Source organism: Hylobates moloch, unplaced genomic scaffold (assembly GCF_009828535.3).
Source record: "Hylobates moloch isolate HMO894 unplaced genomic scaffold, HMol_V3 SCAFFOLD_13, whole genome shotgun sequence".
Lineage (NCBI taxonomy): Eukaryota > Metazoa > Chordata > Mammalia > Primates > Hylobatidae > Hylobates > Hylobates moloch.
In genome coordinates, this window is record NW_026652288.1 from 98,694,167 (window position 1) to 98,711,737 (window position 17,571).

General features: G+C 38.7%; 1 protein-coding gene across 1 annotated transcript in view; it reads left to right on the forward strand.

Moving 5' to 3' along the window:
- Positions 1-17,571, forward strand: part of TPRG1 (tumor protein p63 regulated 1) — a 127,688-nt gene that overhangs the window by 19,589 nt on the left and 90,528 nt on the right. The window contains exon 3 of the mRNA XM_058426119.1: positions 4,765-4,856. Within this exon, the coding sequence (XP_058282102.1) occupies positions 4,765-4,856 (92 nt within the window). The remainder of the gene's footprint in view (positions 1-4,764; positions 4,857-17,571) is intronic.

Consider the following 17,571-nt stretch of genomic DNA (forward strand, 5'->3'; position numbering starts at 1 on the left):
GTCATGATAAAATATGACTTCTTAAAGCTGAAAGGAGATCTACAGATGATATAGTCAGATGATTCTCAATCTTTACCATGCAAAACATTGTATCCTAGATTTCCACAAAGTCTCTGGTGATACTGATGCTGTCTATCCTGAGACCACATTCTGAGCACGAGTGAGCTAATCAACACACTTGTTCTCAAAGGAAAATAAGGCCAAGAGAAGGGGGAGTTGCTTGCTCAGTGTCACAGTAGATAGTGATCACTGACTTGCCCAAGAGGCTAGCAAGTGGCAAAGCTAGGGCTTGAACTAGTTTCCCAATTTACAATTAGATTCAATTAAAAAGAAATCAACTTATCATGGAGTTAGAATTTAAAGTATATATGTTGTAAATTCAGAAGGCTAGTCATTGAGTGGAGGAATTACTTGGTTAGGTATTTTCTATTATTAAAATGTTTTAAAATTATTGCACAGGAGGTGGTTTATTGATGAAAAATTAGAAAATGTAAATAAGCAAAGTAAAATAAAGATTATCACTGCCCAAATTTAACTAAAATGTATTAAATCTGCTCATATATTTAGGTGCATATTTTTTTCTTTTACTTACATATATATATATATACACACACAATTCTTGTGTAAAAATGGGATTATATGCCAACTATTATTTCCCATTTCAATAACATACTTCCATAATATAATTTTTAATAGTTTCACAATATCCAACTGTGGGAATATACTACAATTTATTTAACTTTTGTTATATATGTAGGTTTCTTCCTGTTTAAATTTTTTAAACTACAGAGGAAAGTTACTCATTGGCTCCCTGAGGCAGGATAGTGCTCAGTTTCTCCAGTGCCAGGAGTAAACAGCCGATGCCATAATCAGAAAGCAGGTCAATTATATGAATTACAAATTAGATTTACAAAGAGGTGACTGACACATAAATTAATTATTGACTAACAAGTCAATTTTGGCATCATAACCTCATATATTAGACCATATCTCTCAATACTGGATCATAAAAAAAAAGTATATCTGGCCCCTTAAACCTCTTGTATTCTTTATGGGTCACTCTGGGATGTTACTTCCTTTCCTCAGGCTTCCAACCTATTATTTATTTTCTGAAACCGTGTGCCTCTGACTTAGCTTAGGAGCTCCCAGCTAGAAGGGTCTTAGGAATATTGAATCCAACCTTTGTTGCACATAGATGAGGTATGACTTGGGGCCAAGGTCAACAAGCAACCTCTGGGCCACACAAGAACTAGAAGACAGGCCTGGAACCCAGGACTTTTGATGCTTTCCACTACACCCCACTGCCTCTGACCTTGGAAAACGAATGAAAGGTCACAGAAATGAAGATCCAAAATCAGTCTGCTTGGATAACCTTTTCCTTTGGTTTCAGTTCATCTGCTATTATTGCTTAGACATATCTAAAAAAGGCCTAGTGGCGTCTCTGAACAAAAGTACCCCTCAAGGCTAATAACTAGAGGTATATTATGATAATCTTCTTGGTTGTGGAGACTGATATTCAAAAGCAACTTCTTATGAAAGGAACAATACTTAGTTCACATGGGGAAAGATATTTTTAAACTCTCTGTAGGACTCTATATTTGCAGATACCTTATCAGAAAGTTGAAAGCAATTTGGGATGGGGAATTATCTCTAAATTTATACTTGAGAATGTAAATTACATACAAACTAATGGGACTAAAACTATTTGCTCTTTTAATGTTTAATTAATGGTTCCCCATGGCGTTTTTATAGTCTGTGTTCTATTGTGAGCAATGAGACTTTAATAAGCAGGTTCAGGACTTTCCATTGTGTAGCAAGATGTCGTTGCTTCCATGACACTAATTTGGCTTTCATACTCTCTCTCTTTCCCTCTTCTCTTGCTGTAGGGTTCCCTGTGTCTTGCTTTCACATTGGGAACAAATAAATATATTAGTTGTATTGTTATTGCCTGTGTGGGCTTCTTTCGGGTGTAGAAAATAGTTATCTCACTTGGCAAAAGGTTTCTTGACTCCCTCCAACCCTGAAATCCTGTGAAGATTATAAAAAAGATGATTTTTTTTTCTTTATCAGAGCAGAGGACTAACCACAATGAGATACGATATATTCCCTTCATTTTCAGGTAAAGACAAATTTGCTTGGACTTTAAAAATCACATCTGATTTAGAGCTGATTTTCTTACTTTATGTGTTCATTGCGAAGTGACTCCAGTCTGGGCATGACAAGAGAGACCCAAGTGTCCGAGTCTGCAGAGACATTCTTTTCTATACCGCTCCTGTTTAGCTAATGAGCTCATTACATGGAGAAAAATTAGCACAGACATGGACACTGTTTGTGTGACAAGTGGCCCCAGGCTAGTCTAGCTCAAGGAAGTGTAAGGAAACAAACACATATGTTTTCAAAAGTCCCCAGTAGGTTTGCTTTGACTAAAACTATTCAGCGCTAGACTGTAAAAGACAATATTGCCTGTTACGCTGTGTCAGATGATGTGTACATATTATTCCACCGTATTTCCCTGTTTGCCTTAGGCTGCATGATGTCTCAGAGCAGATTATTCAATTACAGTAAACATTTGATCCTCAAATTCCGGTATAACTATTTTCCTTCTATTTAATATCAGCCATAATGAGAATGATGATAAAGATTTTTATTAATCAGTATTTACCATTTTATATATAATAATATATATAGTGTTTCGTAGCATGACTCAGTTACAGTTATTATCCATCTAATAAACGAGCAAACTGATGTACAAAATGACAAAATGGTGTATAATGGATCCTCATAAGAAAGGCTGAGATTTAAACCCTGATGTCCCCATCACAAGTCAATGTATTTATGCTTTTATATTATATTTGGCACCAAATGACTAAAGTTAACTTATTACAGTAACTATAATAGTAAGATGGGGGAGAGTACAATTCTGTATCTGGGTATATTTTCCTTCTGTGTTCTATAAGGGCTTGACCTACATTTTTACCAAAGATAAGAACAGCACAGTGAGAAGACTGATAGAACTCCAGAGGCTACCAATTCATTCTGTAAAGAACATGCTTTATTTTTTGTGTCTAACTTTTGAAAAGGTATACAGCAAAACATCACCTTCATCTTCCATCTTCATCACATTCTTTACTACCCATAGGGAACCAATGTTAATAGTTTCTATATATCCTTTAAGAGTTACTTTAGGCATATAGAAGCAAACATAAATATTTGTTTTTATTCCCTCTCCTCCTTTTTATGCAGAAAATGGCATATTTTACCCTGTCTTCTGTTCATTGTTTTCTTTCATTTGATTATACATTTAAAAATCTTTCCATATTAACACAATTTTCTTCACACTTTTCATAACTTCATCATATTGCATTGTATGGATGTATCCTATAATATATATCCCTAGTCCTTTATTGAGAGATGTTTGCAGTTTTTTTCCAGAAATTTTTGCTATCCAAAAACAAGGCTGCAAAGAACACTTTACAGATATGTCATTTTCTATATATGCAAAAATTTCTTTAGTATAATTTCACAGAAGTGAAAATCTGGATCAAAGGATAGATCATTTTTCATTTTGATAGGCTTTGCCAATTATTTTCCATAAGCGAGGCAAATAAGGTTTTAAAAATTCTACATGATTATACTCATCTTCACATATCTTTGGCAAAGTGCCTGGCATAAAAGCATTCAATAAAATGCTTATTTTAGGATTATTTCATTATTCTTTACTTAACAATTTTTTCTTCTGAAAAATATTAGTCTCACTACTAAGTTATATTTGTTGAGACCAAAATTATGAGAATACAGGAAGAGAGACCCCAAAAAATACCCATGTTGAGTCATTAAAGAAAGTATTATTTTTGAGAGGACAAGTGGGACTGGAAGAGTCAGACTGCATCACAGGGAGTGGAGGTTGAGTGTAGGGAAAATTGTCATAGAATCCTAGGCAACTCCCCTCCACAGTCATCTATTCCTGCCAGTGGGGTCAGTGGAGGTGACTAATGTTGGCACAACCTTCTCTGTCGAAGTACATTTGAGCAGTGGTTCTCTTAGTACAGCCTCCATGCCACCAGCAGCGCCCAAGAACTTGTTAGAAATTCAAATTCTCAGGTCCCACCCTGGTCCAGCTGAATAAAAAACTCTGGGTATAGTCCCAGAAATCTATGTTTTAACACATACTTTAGGTGATTCTGATGGGCATTGAAATTTGAGAGTCATTGAGCTAAAGAGTCTATGAACTTACTAGAACAGATGACAATCTTTAAGCTAATGTTGGGCCTATAAGTAGTAACACCTGTTTGGGGAAGGATGCAGAAAATGAGGTGAGGAGACTGAAAGAGTTTATCTCCGTGAGTCAGCTAAAATTTATCGTCAGAGCACTGGAAGAAGGCTATTTTGTTTTTTATTGACATGGGCTCTAGGAAGAGAAAAAAGGTTTAATTTAAAAACGTACAGATTCCTAAAGGCTTTGAACTTCATAATGCTTGTTTGGGAAAACTGTTCCTCTGAAAGTGGCTGTCTTCATTTATATAATAAAATCTGAGTAAGATTATAGAAGATGGGGCCTAGACCACTTTTTCTCTACCCAAGGAGAAAAGCTTACCAGAGTTCGAGACTAAGTTTTCTGGAAGGCAGTTAGGCATACAGGCAACTGCATAAACTATATCCTTTGTGACCAGCTTTCCGGAGGAGCTGCTGGGATATGCTAACCAATCATAAGCGCAAAGGGGGCTAAGTCTGCTCTAAACTAGGTATTTTCTCCTTTCCACCCAGCCGGGGGCCATTGAGACTGCCATGGAAGACTTGAAAGGTCACGTAGCTGAGACTTCTGGAGAGACCATTCAAGGCTTCTGGCTCTTGACAAAGTGAGTAGTTACAGCTAAGTGAAGGCCCATGGAAATACAGCATTTTCCTTGACATCACTGTAACAGAATAGGAGATGGACCTGTGGTAGAATTTGTCTGGTTGCTACGTAAGATAAATGATTGAATTATCAGGTAAGTCACATTTTCCAGCATTCCGTGGCTGATGATATGACCAGATAGGACTCCTATACCTGTTCTCTGGGCTGGTCCCCTCACTCAACCATCACTACGTCTACCTTAGGTCAGGCCTGTATCTCCACTCTCAAAGACTGTTATATTGGCTTCCTAATTCTCTCGTTCTAATCTCTCTTATTTAGAAGCACTCCCCCTATAAACACATTGAACTACTAATCATCTCATTCTAGGTGTCATGGAAAGAAAGTCTGGGAAAGAATATAGATAAAATCAACATATATACTTTGAATTTGATCTTATATACAATCATATGAAGAGAAAAACCAGGGAAATCATGAAGATAGCTAGGTCAGGTACATTTCCGGGGTTAGGATAAAAACCAAGTCGAACATTCAAGCCCTTGTTGCTTCAGTAACTGCCTGCATTCCCCCCAAAGATTCTTATCCATAAGAGCTTTGCTTGCAAATACCACCACAAAGATGGTTACCTTTCTAGCCTTCCCAGAAATTCTATTGTTTGTGTGACCATCTCTTTACCCGCCAAGTAAATATTAGTAATACCATGGTCTTTATAATAAGTAAAATATCCCCCTAGTAAGAGGAGAGGCAATTTTGTTTTTACTACAGAAGCCTTAATATTAAATAGATAATTTGATTAGACTACCCAGTTCAGATACTTGATTAATTCAGTAAGTTCTGTTTTCTGGCCTGGTAACTTGATCATAAAAGGATTCAGCAGAGAAGCTCAGTGATTCCTATACCTTGAGTAAATAATCATTAATCTTTAACTCCTGGGCAGGATGTCTTGTTAGAGTAAGTTTCAGGAGAGCAACACTTGAATGCTTTACCATCCAGGCCAGCAGAACAAATTTTTCAATCAATGGAAAGTAGAACCATTATCACCTGTGAGTTCATCTGATTGCTCACCATTTTATACTATTGTTTCAAATAAATAAAAATGAACTCTTAGACACCAACCTATCTGTCAATTTTGGGTTTTTGTTTCTTCATGCATAAAACTGAGATAATAGTATATATCTGAAGAATTCTTGAGAGGACCAAATGAGATAACATTGGTAAATTAGCAAGATGCCTAGCACATGGACTTTCAATAGCTGTTTGTGCCCCTCTTAGTTCACAAGTGATAACTATTAGTAAGAGACTTTTTTTGTAGCGTCTTCCTTCATTTCTATACTATCCATCCCTGTCATTTCTGTGTTACCTCTAATGAAAAGAAAACTATAATTCAGGCTTTTTCCTGATTCACTTTTACCAACATGCATTTCATTTCCCACCCCCCACTTCCCATCCATTGTGATATTTGACTTCTGCAAATGAATAGTCTGCCTTGATTAGAATAGGTGTCAACATAGATTTTGGAGATCCAATCAGTAGCAAACACTTAACTAATCTGTTTCTACATTGCATCTCCCTTACAAGAAAGAATACACAAATGCAGTATTTCTAAATCTAGTCAAGGCTGTTGTTGAGTTCTCAGATAATAGAACTGGTAATTTCTTTAATCTTGCACATTTTAATTGGTTTTATTTATATAGAAATATGCTTCTTTTGTTTGCTTGATTATTTTTATTCAGTGATTATAAAGATGTGTAGACATAAATTGTCCAAAGCTAAGTCAGACTGTATGAACTGTATTGAAGCTTAGCACTACAATTCTGCCTGCTTGATTTAACATCAACTACAATGATTGGTAACACCAGTAGTTTTCAGAAAAGTATGAACAGCTGTCCCCCAAAGACCCAAACTTTGAACCCAGCTTGAACCTAATAGGAAGCTCAAAAGTTGGTAAAGCCTATCTAGAAACTCATTTTACATTTCTCTTTTGTTTTGTGGTACCTATTTAAATTAAGTACAACAATGAGGGATGAGTCCTGCATACATGCAATTTCTTACTATCATATTTGCTTGTTTGCTTGCAGACTTTCCTCCTTTGCACTTTGGAACCCATCCATCCCCTTTAAATCATAGTTCCTTGGTGTTGTTTTTGGTCTTCTCTCTGCCAAAATCCTTTACCTCCTCTTCCCCATTAAAACCTACTTTCAGGAAACGTTCTGATTTCAGTCATTTCTGCCATGGTGAGAATTTGACAGTTTATTTTCTTTGCTTGTTGAAAACCTCATCGTGGGTTCCGAGATGCGTTATGCAATGGAATGGGCTGCTAGTTGTAAAGACGATGGTTCAGGCATCTGGTCCAAATAAATTAGGTTCCTAGTCCAGCCACTGTTACTTTTCAAGCAGAAAAATAAGAAAAAATAGTTGTCGAAAAGAGGAGCGTTCATGGAGGATTTAAATGGCCTTTCATATTTAAGCCTTTTTGTTTGTTTGAAAATTCTAGCACACCAAGGTAGGGAAAGGCAAAAACAACAACAATGAGATCACATAAACAAAAATACCAACTCCGCCAACAGCAATCACAAAACAAAAAACTAAAGAAAATAAACAAACATGCAGGCCCAGAAAGGTAAGAGCTTGCAATTACTCCTGGCTTCTTGCTTCCCATTTATTTAGTTCTTATGAATTATAGGAGCTGTAATATGGACCAACTGCCCTAGCCTCATGAACCACACAAGATTCTCTCTCTTCCTTTTTTTTTTTTTTTTTTTTTTTGACAGAGTCTCATTCTGTCACCCAGGCTGCAGTGCAGTGGCGCGATCTCGGCTCACCGCAAGCTCTGCCTCTCGGGTTCACGCCATTCTCCTGCCTCAGCCTCCCTAGTAGCTGGGACTACAGGTGCCCGCCACCATGCCTGGCTAATTTTTTGTATTTTTTTTTTAGTAGAGATGGGGTTTCACCCTGTTGGCCAGGATGGTCTCAATCTCCTGACCTTGTGATCCGCCTGCCTAGGCCTCCCAAAGTGCTAGGATTATAGGCGTGAGCCACCGTGCCCAGCCGACATTCTCTTTTATGTATGACAAAAATGACTGAGCTTCATGCACATTAACTTTTAGCTCATTCCATGGAGATGGGACACTCCTGGCTGCCTGTCTAGCATGCCTGGCTTTGGAACAAGGATTCCCATTTCAGAATGATGAGAGTAAAAGCCCTTTTACTATGTACAGCACATTACAAATGATTTTCACATCTGTGAACTTACGTTAGCTTCACAACAACTTTGTTGGTTTTATGATTCTTATTTTATAAATGAGAAATGTGGGCTGGAGAACATGAAGTGCCCAAATGAAGAACATATAAGTGATAGAGCAAGGAATACAGACTGCACTCCTGCATTGGTCTTGAGGCTGATTGGGTTCTAATTCTTTCCAAAGATGCAGGTGTGAGTTGACTGATGAACTCAGCTCAGTCTTTAGTCATATTTCATCAGACTCCTAGAAATAGTTTGATGTAGGAGGGCAAGGTGGGAATTGTCAAGAGAAGAGACTGGAGAAGAGCCTAAGGGCCTTTGCATCATGTTAAAGAACTTAGATTCTATCCCATATGTGATGGGGAGGCACTGAAGGGTTGAGAAAGTGCAATCAATTCCCGTTTTATAAAGATCACTATCGGCCCTCAACCTTTCATCTAAAATTGTGGGGACTAGATGTGAATGAGAAATGAGAATTTTTCAGATTTTAGAAGAATAAAACAATGCACATGTTGTTTATTTTACTGACATTAAGTTGGTAAAGCCATTTTCCAAGGAGTAGTACTCAAATTAATTCAGGTAAGCTGCTTTGTGATTCTCTAAATTGATATGGACACATTATTCAGTAAAATCAGAAAAATAAGTTTGCAGGCACTTGGGAAGAGAACACAAAGAGAATAAACAGAGAGTCCAAGAGGGGCACTGGAGAGATGCAGCCCTAAACCTCAGCGAGATTCCAGTTTAGCTGACACCATTAAGAGAATTCTAATGAATCCCCAATTAGGATTCAGGCCTCCAGGCCAGCTCATCCAGGACTGTTACATACATCTATAAAGACAGGATAGTGTTTATTTCCACCTTGCAGTTTCCTATTACCTTTCTTATTGGCCCTTCTGAAAAAAAAAAAAAAAAGATTATTTAAAAAAAATTATGTTATGCTTTTAGAACGGATCCATTAAGCCAGCACCAAGGAGAACATCTTGACACTCTATGGAATCTCAAAAAGTATGATATGGCAATAAAGTGGCTCTTCAGCAGAATGTACTTGAGGTGTCTTTGTCTACAATGGTTAAAGAGACAGGAGGAGACAGCATCTTCCCTCCACACACGTTAGTGTGAAGTGGTCGTGGGTGATTGTTGTTTTTATTCTTCTTATTCCTCATTGAGAGTAGTTGCCTAAGGTATCTAAAAACCGGTAATTCTTGTTCTTCATCTTTATAAAAGATACTTAAAATATGTTTCATTATTCCCCCAACTCCACCTGGTGTCTATCCCAGGGCTTCGGTGTAATTAATATGTGAAATTGGACTGTCTATGTGGAACATATAGACAGTAGAATCAAAGTGAAGTTGAAGAGTCAGCCTGGTATCATAGAGAAAGCACTGAATTCACAATCAGAAGGTTTGGCTTTGAATCCTGGATCTACTACTTAACTATCAGTAAAGCTGGGTGAACTTGGGTAGGGTTTGCTTTTTTAGTTTTTTTAATTGGTGAATTTGTCTTAACATGTCTTTTTTTGTGTTAAGGTTTGCTTTAATATGCCCTTGTTTTAATAGTTTTTCCTCTGTTATGCAAAGATTCCCCATTTAATAGGTCCTTTAGTTCATTAGATATTTACTATTCTTGAAAGAAGCACAACCACTTTTAATTTTTGATATATATAATATATAATTCAAGCTTATTTTTATGTATTCTTGCCAAAAATTGTTACATATTAATAATGACGTTTACTGAGCACTTAAAATGCACCAAATGTTTTGATGTCCATGCATTTGTCATTATAAGTACAAATGCATACAATTATTTTTAACTTTTAAGGTCATGGGTACAAGTGCAGGTTTGTTACACAGGTAAACTTGTGTCATGGGGGTTTGTTGTACAGGTTATTCAATCACCCAGGTACTAAGCCCAGTACTCATTAGTCAATTTTCCTGATCCTTTCCCTCCTCCTACCCTCTACCTTCAGGTAGGCCCCAGTGTGTGTTGTTCCTCTGTATGTGTCCATGTGTTCTCATCATTTAGCTCCCACTTATAAGTGAGAACATGGGGTATTTGGTTTTCTGTTCCTGTATTAGTTTGCTAAGGATAATGACCTCCAAATCCAACTCCATCTATGTCCCTGCAAAGGACATGATCTCATTCTTTTTTATGGCTGCATAGTATTCCATGGTGTATATGTACCACATTTTCTTTATCCAGTCTATTATTAATGGACATTTAGGTTGATTCTATCTCTTTGCTATTGTGAAAAGTGCAAATGTATATAACTTTTATGATCTCTAAATGGAACTTCTCTCGGTTGTTTCCTTATATTTCTCCTGATTACCATATAGTTTTTATAAAGTTACTCAATCATTCACCTATTATCAATTACTCTCCAAACTGTCAATGACATACAAATGTAAGGGTTTATTATGATTCTTTCAAAACTGAATCTCCAAGTAAGAAACATCTATCAGTGGGGCAGAGTAAGACTTTATGATTGGAAAGATAAATGAAACTATATGAAGCATCCCCATTAATTTTGGCTATTTCTATAATAATAATATTTCTATAGCACTCTATAGTTTAAAGTCTCTTCTTCATTTAGATTAATCTTCACAGTAACAGTCTGAGGTAGGAAATATTACCTTCAGTTTATAAACGGGAGAAGCCAGGCTCAGAAGAGTAGCACTGCTCTAAAGTTGCAGAAATAAGGCTGCAAACTGGTGTGTTGTCCTCACTTTTGCCATAATAGCCCTTCCACTGTTGTGCAAAGATTCCACATGTACCTCAGTATTATATTGTAACCTTCAATGGACAAGGGTTGCCTCTTTCATATTCGGCATTCCCTGAAGAGCATACTGGATCTCCTCTGGCCAAAACTTATTTGAAAAACAGAGAAATGCTGTCTCTTGGATTTGGTGCAGTAAGTGGAAGTGTGAAGGGCATCTATGCTTAATTTAGAAAGATTCTGCAGAAGAAAGGGCTCTATTAGATCTTTAAATAAAAAGAAGGGCAGCTGGCCGGGCGCAGTGGCTCACGCTTGTAATCCCAGCACTTTGGGAGGCCGAGAAGGGCGGATCACGAGGTCAGGAGATCGAGACCACGGTGAAACCCCGTCTCTACTAGAAATACAAAAAAAAAAAAAAAAAAAAAATTAGCCTGGCGTAGTGGTGGGTGCCTGTAGTCCCAGCTACTCGGAGAGGCTGAGGCAGGAGAATGGTGTGAACCCGGGAGGCGGAGCTTGCAGTGAGCCGAGATTGTGCCACTGCACTCCAGCCTGGGCGACAGAGCGAGACTCCGTCTCAAAAAAAAAAAAAAAAAAAAAAAAGAAGGGCAGCCTGGGAGACAAAGGAACATTGAAGAATAGGTGATCAGGGACTGTTTTCCAGGCACAGGGTTGCGTCTTTTAAGTATCCTGGTCCCCAAAGTGACACCGTGTGTGATCGCTTTCACACCTACTATCCTATGCAACTCTCATACAGACCCATGGGAGAAGGCAGGGAGGAACTATTGGCTTTATTTTACGGATGAAGAAACCTAGAGATTAAATGACCTGTCAAAGGGCAACCACTTATTCAGGGTCACAGGAGGGCTTGACTTCATGACGCCTCTCTCGCAGGCTAGTTGTCTTCTCATTACACTGCTCTTGCTGCCTTTTGTGATTTTTTTTCATCTCCCAATACAGTGATCACTGCAGATCAAATTGGTTAAATAATCTTTGTGCCTGTGTCTGTTTTGTTTGTTGATTGTCTTTTGTTTGCAGGGAAGAGGATCAGGGGTTCATTGGGCAGGTTCAGAGACCTTTTCCTCTCCAGATCTTTCTCTGGTTTTTGCTGTTCATTTGACTTTATTTAGTCTTTGACCGGGAACAACAAAAATGTCAAATGCCTGTAAGGGATGGTGGGCAATGCTGATGGACTAAAGCCAATCACACGTTTACCTTGTCACAGTCTCATTGTTATCAGGATTGCTAATCACATAATAAAAACACTACTACCAATAATTAAAAAGCGAAAAGATAAATAAACTGGAAATCAGGGATTTCTAATCCTTATTAAATCATGAGGAACTGAATGATAAAAGTACCATGGAAACTACCATTTCTGAACTGCATCTTCTACTCAATCCCATGGATTTTTGTACATGCTCATCTAGTCTAGACCCCTGCTGCTCAAAGTGTGGTCCTGAATTCAGCAGCACCAGCATCACCTGGGAGCTTGTTAGCAATGCTGACCCTTAGTCCTCACACCAGCCGGGCCTACTGAACGCAGATCTGCATTTTCACAGGATCGCCAGTTGATTCCTATGCACATTAAAATTTGAGAAGTATACTGGTCCAGATCACTCTCATGTTCATGCATAAGAATTTCAGTGGGTTCTCACTGCTTCCATATACGTCTGTTGCATCCACAAGCCCTTGTATGTCATGACTGAGTTTCTCGCTCCAGCCTGACCTACCATTATGAGCCTTTACAAATTCTATCAGTCAAATTGAACTGCCTGCTGTTTCCCCAAATTTCCGGTGCTATCCCTTGGCCTCATGATTGCACTCACCCCGTTTCCTCTGTTTTGTATGCCTCTCCCTTCTTTCTGCTGACCCGGCCTTCTCCTGTCATTCAGGGATACCAAGTCCATAGAGCTTTTCTATATTGATTCAACTGGAATAATCTTATCTCCCTTCTTTGTGCTTACATTATACGACAAAGTGTAGTTCATTGTGCACTTTGTGAAGAAGGCACTCCTTGCGGCAGGGCCTCATTCTGAGTCACTTATATTCAGCATATCTCAACCTAGTTCCCAGTGATTAGTACAGTGTGTGGCACATGGCTGGGCTCAGAACTTACCACACACTTGGTTCTGATTTAGTTCTGATCAAGCAATCCACTGTATGAAGCCCTTGGCTGATACTAGCAGGGTCCATCCGTTGTGTCCTGCCTCCATGTCCATGGGCCTCCAAGCAACTCAAAGCCCAGTAAGACTTGCCTCTGTCTTTGGGTGAAAGTATTCAGGCTAGAAAGTGCCTCAAATCTATCAAGATGTTAATGACCTGTGGCAGGACTCTGGCAGCGACAAAAGCATCTCTCTTGCCAGAATCCATTCATACTGGGTGGGTGTTTTTGACAACCACTTAATTAAACACATTGCTTTTCTCTATAAATTCACCATGGCAGCAACCTTATCCTGATAGCTAATGGTCTCTGAGTGACCTGCATTATAAGACAGTGAGGGCACTTAGTTGCTACAGTCACAAATGTACTTGGAAGTGTTTATTTTCTCATGACTGCTACCAATTAGGGAGGACTCAGAAAAAGTCAAGAGGTGAAAGGAGTCTGATGCAGCGAAATGCCTAGCTCCATCAGTTACAAGCTATTTGGCCGTGGTTGTACAAATCTCTTATGTCCTCTGGGCCTCAGTTTTATGATCTATAAAATGGGGATGTTAAGAGGGTTATTTCAATGGTTGCATTACTTAATAATGTACAATGCTTACAACAGTTTTTTGCCATATGTTATGTCATGTAAGAGTTGGCTTTTAATTACTATTATTAGTAGTAGTATTTATTTATATTGATTAATTCATACATTTGTTTATGTATTTACTGAGCTCCCTCTGTAAACCCAACTCTGCCCTAAGTGATAAAAGTACAGTGATAAATAAGACACAGTTTCTATCCTCAAGGAGCTTTCAGTCTTGTGAGAAAAAAAGACACGTAAACAAAGTCACAACAGAGTATGATACATGCTGATATATGGCCTTACAAATGATTCCACGGGAACATAAAACTCACTGTGTATTGTTACATTAGGTAAAGAAGACATCAAAATTTAAAAAGGAGGAGGGATTTCCAAAGAACTGATGGTATAAAACATTCCTGGAAGGCCAGGCATGGTGGCTCACGCCTGTAATCCCAGCACTTCGGGAGGCCAAGGCAGGCAGATCACGAGGTCAAGAGATTGAGACCATCCTGGCCAACATGGTGAAACCCTGCCTGTACTAAAAATACAAAAACTAGCCGGGCGTGGTGATGCGGCCTGTAGTCCCAGCTACTCAGGAGGCTGAGGCAGGAGAATCGCTTGAACCTGAGAGGTGGAGGTTGCAGTGAACCGAGATCGCACCACTGCACTCCAGCCTGGCTATAGAGCGAGACTCCGTCTCAAACAGCAGCAACAACAACAACAAAAAAACATTCCCGGAAAAGAGAAGAATACGTACAGAGTAACAGAGACAGGCTCAGGGAATCACAAACAGTGCAACGTGGCTGGATTATAGTGAGCAAGAGTGAGAGAAGTAGAAACAAGCCAGAAAAATAGTAACGAATGAGAAGGTAAAGAATTCTGAATGGTAGCCTAAGGAGTTTGGATCATATTCTCTTCTGGAGTCACAAATTGGGGATCCATAGGCCATTTCCACTATGCTCCGTGTTTTTTTAAATCTGATTTTGAATGCCTTCAGAAAGGCTGTGTGCTCCCAGCTTTGCCAATACATTGCCACTGCACTGCCTTATGCAGCCCCTCTTTATTCTCTAACACAGTGTGCAGTGGTGTGTGGGAACCAGCTCTTACCCCTTCATGAGAGCCACCTATGGGTGTCTCTTCCTTTTTCTTTTTCCTTTCTTTTTTCTTTTTTTCTTTTTTTTTTTTTTTTTTTTTTGAGACGGAGTCTCGCTCTGTCGCCCAGGCTGGAGTGCAGTGGCGCGATCTCGGCTCCCTGCAAGCTCCACCTCCCGGGTTCACGCCATTCTCCTGTCTCAGCCTCTCCGAGTAGCTGGGACTACAGGCGCCCGCCACCACGCCCGGCTAATTGTTTTGTATTTTTAGTAGAGACAGGGTTTCACCGTGTTAGCCAGGATGGTCTTGATCTCCTGACCTCGTGATCCGCCTGCCTCAGCCTCCCAAAGTGCTGGGATTACAGGCATGAGCCATCGCACCGGGCCATCTCTTCCAACTTCATGTTCAGAAACCTCACCTTGGTGTCTTGAAATCAGTTATGACAGTTATTTATACCAAGGCAATAAAGTCAGGACATTATTATTACGATTATTTTAGAACTTGTTTAATATTTACAGCACACCATTGCTTTTATGTTGCATTCATGGCCTCTATAGGCATTCTATCTTAAGTTACTGAAGGATATCAAATAGGGTGTTGACATTGTTAGAAATGCATTAGCCTCTGGAAATAATTGCTCAATAATTTAAACATAGTCTTCATTATTTAGGGGCCTGCCAGTGTGTTTCCTTAAAGCAAACAAACAAGACCTCAGTCTTACTATTGAGGCCATCGACACTTTTAGACCATTTTAACAGCAGTTATACAAATGACTTTTATAGCCTGTTAGGAGCAAACAGTGCATTGTCTTCTCTCTAAGGGGTTTCCTGGGTTGTGCCAAAATGTCTTGTAGGGAAGGTAGGGTGGGTTAAGAAGAGCACGTAGAGCAAGAAGCGTGAAGAGAAGGAAGCCTGTGCTTCCAATGGTCTGTTCAGTAGACAGAACTTTACAGTCCAAGAGTTGCTGTGGTTTCTGAATTGCTTTGCCATGTGAATTAATTAAAAATGTAGAGTGCTAAGTAAAGAAAATTACCAGGGACAGAGAAGGATATTATCTAATGATAAAAGAGACAATCCACCAAGAAGATACAGCAATTCTAAATGTGAATGTACCAAGCAATAGAGTTGAAAAATATGTAAAATAAAAACTGATAGAACAGAAATGAGAAACAGACAAATCCATAATTATAGTTTGAGACTTCAACACTATTCTCTCAGTAATTGGTATCACTGCTAGACAGAAGACCAGGAAAGATTTAGAAGAACTCAACGCCATGAATCAGCTGGATCTAATTAATATTTATGGAACACTTCATTCAATAACAGCAGAATGCATGTTCTTTTTAAGCATGTACATTACATATGGATGCTGATGCAATATTTTGCTTATGCAAGAGCTACCATATCCTTAGCCACAGAACAAAACTCAACAAATTTGAAAGAATTAAAATCATACAGAGTATGTTCTCTGACAATGAGTCAAACTAGAAATAAATAATAAAAAAAGAGAAAAATGTCCAAACACTCGGAAATTAAACATACTTCTAAATAATTCAGTGATCAAAGAGGGAATCTCAAAGGAAATAAAAAGTACATTAAACTGAATAAAGAAAAAATACAACTTATCAAAATGTGTGGGATGCAGTGAAAACAGTGCTGAAAGTGAAATTTATAGCACTAAAGAAAAAGTGTACATATTAATTGAGAGAAAGTCTCAAATCAACAACCTAAGTCCCTGCTTCAAGGAATTAGAAAAAGAAGAGCAAACAAACTTAACATGAGTAGAAGAAAGTAAATAACTTAGATAAGAATAGCAATCAATGAAAAAATTAAACAAACCAAAAGAACTATAGAAAAAATTAACAAAACAAAAAGTTGGCTCTCTGAAAGGGTCAATAAAATGGAAGGCATCTAGCAAGGCTGACCAAAAAAAAGAAAAAAGAAAAAAGAGGAGATATAAGTTACCAATATCAGGAATGAAACAGGGGATGTCACAGCATATCACTACAGACGCTGCAAATGTTAAAGAGACAATAAGGGATTATAGCTAACAATTCTACACATATAAATTTGACAACTCAGATGAAATGAACCAATTTCTCAAAACACACAAACTATTGCTACTCACTCAACATGAAAGAAAATAATTGAATAGCCCTATAACAGTTAGGAAACTGACTAACTCAGGAGACTGAAGGCAGGGGGAGAGGAGATCACTGGAGCCCAGGAGTTGGATACTAGCCTAGGCAACATAGCGAGACCCTGTCTTCACAAAAAAAAAAAAAAAAAAAAAAATTAGCTAGGCACACAGTGGTTCATGGCTGTGGTCCCAGCTACTCAAGAGGCTAAGGCAGGAGGATTGCCTGAACCCAGGAGTTTGGGACTGTCTCTCTGTAGCCCTGTCCTGTTCTCAGGCTTCAGTTCCACAGAAGGGTAACTGGTGAGCATCTCCCCCGCCTTTCCTACCAGAGTTCCTGGAGGGGGAAGCAGGACTGCTGTACAGGGAGGGCCACGGCAGCTGCTCTTCTGTCCCTGGCACAGGGCTTTCCTCAGTGTGGGCAGTTTTAGTTCCTGAACTGAATTTTTCTTCTCTCAAAAGTCACGCTGGTTGCTTTGGAGCTGTCATTTTTTTCCCTCTTGCCTTGAGATTGACTCAATTGTAGCCCTCACCGTGATGAAGTAGAGAGAAGCTTCTTTACCTGCTGTTTTGATACAAGTTGTTACTACACGCTTCTTACGCTGTAACTTAAAAAACGCAGTCAGTGTAAATTTGTAACGCATCAGCGTTCTTTCAAATGTTGATTTCAGCGAACTTCTTTGTGTGTGTGATTTGTAGAAAAATAAATAATAAATAAAAGACTGTAAAAACTATGGTCACGCCACTGGCCTCCAGCCAGGGTGCCAGAGAGACCCCGGCTCTAAAATTAGGAAATTTAATTTATAATT